The following is a 9,679-nucleotide window of genomic DNA, read 5'->3' on the forward strand; positions in this document are numbered from 1 at the left end:
TCCTGGAGTGTTGATAAAGGGAAAGATGTGGATTGGTACTCCTAGAGTGTTGATAATGGGAAGGATGTGGATTGGTACTCGTAGAACGTTGATAAAGGGAAGAATGTGGATTGGTACTCCTGGAGTGTTGATAAAGGGAAGGATGTGGATTGGTACTCCTGGAGTGTTGATAAAGGAAAGGATGTAGATTGGTACTCCTGGAGTGATGATAAAGGGAAGGATGTAGATTGGTACTCGTAGAGTGTTGATAAAGGGAAGGATGTGGATTGGTACTCCTGGAGTGTTGATAAAGGGAAGGATGTGGATTGGTACCCGTAGAGTGTTGATAAAGGGAAGGATGTGGACTGCTACTCGTAGAGTGTTGATAAAGGGAAGGATGTGGATTGGTACTCCTGGAGTGTTGATAAAGGGAAGGATGTAGATTGGTACTCCTGGAGTGTTGATAAAGGGAAGGATGTGGATTGGTACTCCTGGAGTGTTGATAAAGGGAAGGATGTGGATTGGTACTCGTAGAGCGTTTGTAAAGGGAAGGATGTAGATTGGTACTCGTAGAGCGTTTGTAAAGGGAAGGATGTTGATTGGTACTCGTAGAGCGTTTGTAAAGGGAAGGATGTTGAAAGAACGTTGATAAAGGGAAGGTTGTGGATTGGTACTCCTGGAGTGTTGATAAAGGGAAAGATGTGGATTGGTACTCCTAGAGTGTTGATAATGGGAAGGATGTGGATTGGTACTCGTAGAACGTTGATAAAGGGAAGAATGTGGATTGGTACTCCTGGGGTGTTGATAAAGGGAAGGATGTGGATTGGTACTCCTGGAGTGTTGATAAAGGAAAGGATGTAGATTGGTACTCCTGGAGTGATGATAAAGGGAAGGATGTAGATTGGTACTCCTGGAGTGATGATAAAGGGAAGGATGTAGATTGGTACTCGTAGAGTGTTGATAAAGGGAAGGATGTGGATTGGTACTCCTGGAGTGTTGATAAAGGGAAGGATGTGGATTGATACCCGTAGAGTGTTGATAAAGGGAAGGATGTGGACTGCTACTCGTAGAGTGTTGATAAAGGGAAGGATGTGGATTGGTACTCCTGGAGTGTTGATAAAGGGAAGGATGTAGATTGGTACTCGTAGAGTGTTAATAAAGGGAAGGATGTGGATTGGTTCTCCTAGAGTGTTGATAAAGGGAAGGATTTGGATTGGTACCCGTAGAGTGTTGATAAAGGGAAGGATGTGGATTGGAACGGCTGTCGATAAATGTTTCAGGATTAATCTTTCCGTTTTCGTATAAAGCTTGATTTATGTCGTAATTTGTATTACCACTTACCTATCAGTCTCAATAACGTCTAGTTATAGCAACGTCATCTTTATTCATGAAACATGACACGCCTTTTCTGATCCACGTCATTTGAATCTGTGATGACTTTTTATCTGAAGTTTTTTGTTTACTTCTATACAAGTCATTTTTTTTCTTTTTCAGATCGTGATGCCGTGAAAATAAAAACACAACACAACCTTGGACGCCACTTCATCCGCATTGGCGGATACGTAACACCATGTGGGTCTAAGTCCACACAGCAGTGTCAGATTCCGTGAAAAAAGAGGGCGCCGTCTATCGGAACCAGAAATAGTGTTTTAAGTAAAAATGTCTGAGGAAAAGAACGGAAAGTCTCGTCAACGGCGAGAATCATGTGATTCGGAAGTATCTAATGAAAGTGTATCTGACTTGATTCCAACGCCGCCAGATGGCGGCTGGGGCTGGGTGATCGTACTAGCATCATTCATGTGTAACGTCATCGTGGATGGCATAGGATATGCGTATGGAGTTCTTCTGCCGGAATTTGCCGAGTTTTTCAACGCACCCAGGAGTAAAGTTTCTCTTGTAGGCTCTCTGCTATGTGGGGTCTACTTACTTGCAGGTAAGAGATACTCCAACAAAAAAAAAATCATCATGATAAAGGGAGATAATCTGATACTCTGTTGTAAAGATGGCTGAAAGATATACTGTTGCTAAATTAACATAGCTCGGTTAAAGTGATCCTGTTTCATATATTCTATAAATGGCTCGGCGCGAGCAGGGTTCATGGAAAGTTAATATATTTATAGGAGTGATTCCGTAGGTAATGCACTCTGAGGGGAAAGTCCAACTTATACTCTATATATGGAAACTTATTGACTTATCGGGATCATTTTAGAAATTTGTGTATTATGATGTGATCGTTACCAATCGCAAAAATATGTAAATGAGAAAAGCATGCCAACATTATTTAAGAACAAAATAAATGTAATATACAAATAACACTCGTAAATTGTTGAAGCCAAACCATTTCTTTTTCCTTGTTGCAAATTCTACGATCTGCGATTTTTCATAGTTGTATTATCAGTGTTTTAGTAACAGTTTTGACGTTTATTCAGGACCAATCGTCAGCGGTCTTACAAACAAGTTCGGCTGCCGTAAGGTCACCATTGTGGGCAGTGTTATCGCCGCCATTGGCTTCATCATCGGTTCGTTCAGTCCAAGTCTTAACGTTCTCATCGTCAGCTACGGCTTTCTTGGAGGTAAGTCATCATTCACTCATTTAGCTTTACAAACTCGTTCAATTACACAAAATATAGATAAGTAAATAGGATTATTCCATAATAATTTCGAATAAGATTCATGAGCCGGACTGCATCACACAGCTGTTTCGTCCTTTTACAATTAGTCATTGACAAAATTTTAATCGTCAGCTAAAGGAAATCAAAATAAGCTGACACGAGTTTAAAAATTCTTTATTTGAGTAAAGTAATGTACCGACTGTTTTATTTAACTATGTGACCCGGAAGTGTTAATTGCTACAGTCAAAACGTTTATTGGTTTGTTGTTTTAGGATTCGGATTTGGTCTGATTTACCTGCCATCTATCGTCAGTGTTGGATACTACTTTGAGAAGAAACGCGCTCTAGCGACAGGAATAGCAGTGTGCGGTTCTGGAGTAGGGACATTCATATTTTCACCAGGAAATAATGCCCTTCTCGCGGCCTATGATTGGCGAGGTCTTCTGTTGATTCATTCAGCCATTATTCTACAATGTGCCGTATGCGGGATGCTTATGAGGCCTCTCGAGCCAGAGAAAAAGAAAAAAGTACGGGTTAGTGACAAAAATATAGACAGAATCAAAGAAGAAGCAAAATCGGGAAGGAAGCGTTGTAATGAGTCAGAATCTAGCGTCGCGGTCGTTGAAACGTTTGCAAAACTCAGGGAAGCCAAATTAAAACGAGAAAAGCAATTGGAGGATGACTCGGACATTGCTTCCATGCCCAGTGCGTACTTTGTGAAGGGTCCACCAGATGCCATGAGCACTAGTTACAACTCCCGTCAAATGAAACTGTCGTTTTCTGACCGCGGGGACGCCATGAGTCAAACCAGTACTCCAGCTGGTCCCCCGAAAATTATGATTTCTGAAAATGGCTCCAACGTAGCGATGGACAATGAGGTAGAATCGCCTACATCAAATATGTCTTTAAGCATTCCTGACCGGAAGAATAGTAATAGTACCAATGCGCAACAGGAAGAATGTGATCAAAAAGACAAAAATAATTCAGTTTTGCCCAACGGCGTTTTTGCGCACGAGGTTCAGCCTCTTATTGAGAATGGGTACACGAAAGTAGCCGTGGCAAAACCGAAACCATCGCCATCGGGGGGCGAGGGTGGGTCTAAACTGTGTGTCGGGTCGTCACGTGACGTCACCCTCCACAAGGAAGATTATAAGAGACCATTATACAGAAAAGACATTTTCTACAGCGGAAGTGTGCTAAATATCCCACAATACCGTTCACAGCCGGACATGCGTAGTTACATCGCTAGTATTACAACTATTCCAGGTGACATTGACCAAAAAGCCACGTGCTGGGATAAATGTACGTGTCTTCCGAAGTCTGTCGTGGACACATTGTCCGAAATGCTGGATATTTCCCTCTTGACCAACGTCCCATTTCTCTTGATATGCGTTGGAAATCTCTTTGCGATGACCGGTTTTTATGTCCCTTTCACATACATCGTGGACAGAGCGGTGATGCTTGGCATCGACAGTACAAGAGCCGCTTTTCTCCTTTCCATTATTGGTAAGTCTAGACGTATCTGTGACATTGATCTCTATATTTGACATAATTATACGCCTATCACATTTATATACCTATCAATGATGACAAGGCTTCCTACATCCTCTTTGCCGAATCTCTAATACATTAAACTGACCTTGACCTGCGTTTAACCACAGCGGTCAAATTGAAATATGATCTTAACATTGCTTCATAGCATGACCTTGAAATATATCGGGATTAATTTTAGTTATGATAAGTAATATCGAGAATTTCGATGGAATTTCTGTTTTTTTTTAATTCCTTCTAGACACTTTTCTTTCGCTTTATCAGTATACCGTTAGTAAACTAGAGGACCCGGTTCGATTCCTAGAGTAGGCATTTAAAAGTTAGAACTTCTGTTAGAATGGCGCCGATGTAGAGACATTTAGATGTATAGAGTGGGAGTAGATCTAATATATGCGTCTCACCAGCTCCTTTAGAAAGAATTTCTCTTCAGGTCTATCGGAATGTTGGTTAATTCAGAGGTCTTGGGTGCCATCGTCAATGAAGGAATACCATTAGAAGCGAGATCTGTTCAACTTGTCACAAATGATAAAATATATGAGAAATTTTGTGTTTTAAACACAGTGGTCAGATTACCGTTTATTTTTGACCAGTGTGGAGTACCTTTTGAGGATACGATATAGTAGTGTAAACATTTCTATTTATAGAACCTTAATGACGGAATAATGTGATCAACAAATAACGAGTATATAGGCGAAATTTACCAAATAGGACTGAAGGTATTTTGTTTAATTTGGTGGGTTGATCAAAATTATGTTTTACTGTGAAATGAAGGACGCAGTTTGGTAACCACCCTCTGTAACGAAGACATATCAGTGAAATTTTAACCATTGTTAGCTTCTGTAGCTGAGAGGAATGTTATTGTGGTTTCTGTTTGTTAAACCGGAAGTCTTCGGGCATCTAGTGGCGTAAAATTTGAGTATACCTATATTGTACGACTTCACTCTGTACGGGCTATAAAGAAATGTTCTTGTCACTTTCGGAAGCACCTGAGGTAGCTTAAAGACGAAGAAAGCTATCCCTGGTGTTTCCTGAAATCTGTCGTCTCTTGGTTCAGAAACAGTGACCTTTGTTAACATAAGACATACATGTACTCCAAACACGTGAATATCGATTTTATATTAAATGTAAACTGCTTTGTTGCAGGTATCACCAACACCATTGGGCGTGTCTTATCCGGATTCCTTGCCGACTTGAAATTTGTCGACAGTCTAGTTATCAATAATATCGCCCTAGTTATCAGTGCCGTTTCGTTGTTCCTGCAACCTCTCTGTACGACGTATGAAACTCTGATCATCTTCGCTGCTGTGTATGGACTGTGTGTGGGTAAGTACGGGAAGTGGGTAAATGATGAACGGATCTCAGACCTGCCAAAATTATCATGTGGGAGATAAGTGCGTCAACTACATGTTTTTTTTTTAAAAATAAAATAATTGCATATATAGATAAAAATCCGAAAATTTGGTCCGGATCCGTTCCTATTTTGCGAAAATGTAGCTACTTCCTGTTTAACCATTATCACTTTTTTTTGGTGGGGAGAGCTCAACATGCTTGTAATTTTAGCCAGGTTTTCGTTGAGTGGAATATTTTTTGGTCTGAATTAAATATAGATGGCAATAACTATTTAATTATCCGTGTAACGACCTCAACTTAAATTCAATTTAATCAATCATAAAGTTGTATCGTCCTTCTTAAGATTCGCCATTAATAAGTTTTCTTTTGATGTCTTTTACAACAGCGGCCTACATCTCATTAACATCAATCATTATCTGTGACCTGCTTGGATTAGAAAAACTGACCAATGCCTTCGGACTATTGACCATGGCGAGGGGCATTGCCGGAATTTATGGACCCCCTGTTGCTGGTGCGTCAAACTGCAATAGTATATCTCTGTATTTTATATAATAACCAATAACTATCTTCAGTCATAAATTTTCAATTCTTTGTGTATTTGCTAGAAACTAGTATATAATTTGTATCAACATGACGCCGTGTAGAAAGACCTGTATTAACGAATAGACCTGGACACCAATAACGTTTTAATTTTTGACGGTTCTTTCTCCAACTTTACGTTGGTAAAATGATCTTTCGTTTTCAGTTCCTTTGTTTAGTATCCCCGTTATGGAAGTCTAAGTTAAATCATCATGTTTTCTGTTATACAGGTCTAGTGTTTCAGGAATATGGATCTTACGACGCATCGTTTTACATGGGCGGGTTCATGTTTACCATCGGTTCATTCTTCCACCTGGCTTTGCACTTACCCTGTCTCAAGCGGATGTCAAAACAACGGGAAACGGAAGCTATCATTGCTGAGAGTACGCATGTGTAGACAACGAGGTTTTGGTTCATGGAATGTCAGAATGTGACCAATTGCAGATTAATAGAGTTGTCTGTGTATTGAAATTTTCAGCTATGAAGCGGCCATGTGTCGGAACTTTCTCAATTGAGAGCTGAGGGCAAGCCGATTTAATTTGGTACTATTTGAAATGTGATTTTCATTTTCATTTTTTGTGACAAATATTGTTAGCCTCTGGCGTATGTCACGTGACATAAAAAAGGAGTGACCCGAAATATTGCCACATGAAACATTGTCATTGCCGCAATACTGCCATGTGGCCTAATAAATCACGTGACTTAATAATACTGTAAAAGTATGTTTTTCTTTGTTTGAGGAAGAGGATGTATATGATTGTATAAATGAAATGATAGCATTGTGATGTGATGTGCTGCATGAAAGATATTTTTATTTCAGCGTAAAATTTATTCATACTGAGTGGAAACAGTTTTATATTAAATGTCCATGTATTGTCAATAAATAATGTCAATCAGTTATTATGAAATAAAGAGCCCATGTGTTGACACTTGAAAAAACCCACTGGTAAACGATTTTAGTGAAACTGAGTACATTGTGTGATCACTAACATTGTTAAGGGGTTATGTATGATGACGTCATTCCACAGGGTTTTCCACGTGTACAGATCACAGGGCGTTGTTATCTTGTATAATCTATCGACTTCTACCAGAAGGGATGGTCTACTACATACTGTTAGGAGTGCGATGTATGCAAATAAAAAATCAAAGTTTGATTGTGGGGTTACATGTTACACCGGAAGTGCAGCTGTGATGCTGTGTACTTCCCTGATGTATTTCCGGTAATCGGGAATGGGTTAAATTGACAGCAATACGATTTTCGTTTTGTAATTCAATTTCATATTAGTTACTTACATGTGATATTGTTTCTTTGAGCAAAAGTTTTTTTTTAAATTTCAACCTATACAACGAACATACACCTTCATATCACTGTTTTATTCTGCTCACAAATATATACCACAGGGTTTGGTACATAATGTCTCCAACCTGTGCCGTTTCATTGAAATCCTGATACTTTTTGTCATAACAAGTTTTTATACCTTTGTCCATTAAGTAGTATTCAATGCGCGTGCTGTGCACGTGTAACGTATTGTATAATTCTTCGTATTTATAATGTTATTATTGTACACTAGGTTGCCTGTCGAAGTTGTTCTCTCCTTTTTGTTTCGCTTTGAAAAAAAACGAGCGCTACCTGGCGGAGAGAAGTGGTACAAAGGCAGGTAATGCAATATATTGTTAAAGTAATTAAAAATTGAACAATTAAAATTTTTACGGAAATTTGCTTAATACGGCAAAACAGAAAGATGTTTAATGTTGTTGCGTCATAAAAACCTGGTAAAAAGGTTCCTATGGAGTACTTCTGTTTTTGCTTTATGTAAGATAATGAGTCAAATTCGAAAGAGAGTTGGTGTGAATGCCCTTGAATAAAAAGAATATTTTTTTTAAATATTGACCATATTTAAATATTTAACCGTTTTATATTGAGTTATATGTACATTTGTGTTTTTTTTTTTTTTTTTTTTTTTTGGTAGTTTTATCATTCCAATGCTAGTGTTACATATATATGATTACTGAACTAATTTCTTTCAGGTTTTAAAATTGTATGAGTAAAAATGCTTGTGTATAAATGCTGATCCGCGTGACTGTTTAAGAAAAAAATAAACAATTGTATATTTTTGCACTTAAAGATAAGATTGTGTCTGAGTTCAAGTTACACGATATTGAATTGTGTAAATGCCGTAGTTTTGCCAAAAAATTAACTATAGTTCATTTTATATTCATATTTTGTATATTATGTTCTAATGAAAGAAAAACCAGTATATTTATGTTGCTTAGGATATATATGACTTTCACATTTTGCAGTTTATGTTTATGAGAAAAAAAACATTCAATTTTAGTAATATAACCACGATTTACGGTCAAAATAGGAAGAAGTTGTTTTATTGTTCTTTATTTGTAGGCGTGATACTTCAGTCTTTAGGAATTTTTATTTACAGAAATGTTTTCTTGGTGTTCCAATCGCTGAAAATCGCTGTACAAAGAATATTTTCATTGCTGTCAATTTTTACCAGTGTTTCACTGAAACAATTTTCGTATTTACAATTCGTGTTGTAAAAAGTTTCAAAGGACGATTTTTTGTCTGTATTGCCGTGTATTGTTATGATACAGATTTTTATAATATGTTACTAAAACGTTCAAAGAATGTGTGATAGCTAGACTTGATTGCATACATTATTTTCATAATATTTTTGCATTGGATCCTGACAATCGGTTGCCAAGGCAACGGCCACGTGTGAAAGTTAAGGAAATGAAGATGAGCAAGTTTCATTAAGAAGTACAAAGTTTGCTATTGTTCTGAAAGAAAACATCTGTACATTTGTCTTATTTCATCCTCATCGTGTGACAGATAGAATTTTCTCGCGAATTATCATGCTGGTCTCACGTCTTAAATCACGTGTTAGCTGCACGCCACATGAATTCACGTGCTTCCTGTATACTAGTTTTTGAGCACGTGGACACTTCCATCTTGGGGATACATTTTTTTTAAGACCACGGCCATATTTACCGCTTTCTGCCTAGACAATGTGGAGGTCCAGGGAAATTAGCTTAAAATATTTTACTCGTGTGATTTGGCTTAAAATCAATTTAGCTCAGGATATTTATATTATTATCTCTGATGGGTGACATGAATCCATTGTCAAGGAACGTAGATAGCTAGAAACATATGCTTTGTTTTGTCAGGTTTTACACCTATTCCCTTATATAACAGCCCCAAGACATTCGAGTGTGCCTTTAGTAGCTAAGTTAGTAGATCACCACTAGCAATATTGTTTTATTTGTGTTTTAGTAAAGGAAAAATAATTGAATTCATTAACATTGTGTAGAAAAATAATTAAAGATATTGTTTATTTGACAGAGTTGTCTTTATTGGTCTTATGTATATTTGTCTATTCAGATTTGTTATATAACTTGTTCTCATTTGAGAACGTCACATTACTTACTTGGACTGACTACGGTTTTCATGACAGGTGTCGTCGATGAAGCAAAAGACGCTTACTCTTCCGGAACACTTAATCTTATTCTCCTTGTACTATTCTAGATATCCCCGTGTAAATATTTCATTTGTTAATATTTTACCCCAGTTTTATTGAATTTGAGTTTGGATTATGA

At 37.7% G+C, this 9,679-nt stretch overlaps 1 protein-coding gene across 3 annotated transcripts in view; it reads left to right on the plus strand.

Annotated features, from left to right (window-relative positions):
• Window positions 1–9,424, plus strand: part of LOC132553355 (monocarboxylate transporter 14-like) — a 31,770-nt gene extending 22,346 nt beyond the window's left edge. For all 3 annotated transcript variants that reach the window (XM_060217590.1, XM_060217592.1, XM_060217591.1), the window contains exons 2-7: window positions 1,474–1,912; window positions 2,409–2,552; window positions 2,864–4,096; window positions 5,285–5,464; window positions 5,877–6,002; window positions 6,301–9,424. In XM_060217590.1, coding sequence (XP_060073573.1) covers window positions 1,639–1,912; window positions 2,409–2,552; window positions 2,864–4,096; window positions 5,285–5,464; window positions 5,877–6,002; window positions 6,301–6,467 — 2,124 coding nt within the window. In that variant the 5' untranslated portion in view covers window positions 1,474–1,638 and the 3' untranslated portion in view covers window positions 6,468–9,424. The remainder of the gene's footprint in view (window positions 1–1,473; window positions 1,913–2,408; window positions 2,553–2,863; window positions 4,097–5,284; window positions 5,465–5,876; window positions 6,003–6,300) is intronic.
• Window positions 9,425–9,679: the final 255 nt, after the last annotated feature.

This window comes from Ylistrum balloti, unplaced genomic scaffold (assembly GCF_031769215.1).
Source record: "Ylistrum balloti isolate Yb309-2 unplaced genomic scaffold, AGI_CSIRO_Ybal_v1 Utg370320, whole genome shotgun sequence".
In the NCBI taxonomy this organism is placed as follows: Eukaryota; Metazoa; Mollusca; class Bivalvia; order Pectinida; family Pectinidae; genus Ylistrum; species Ylistrum balloti.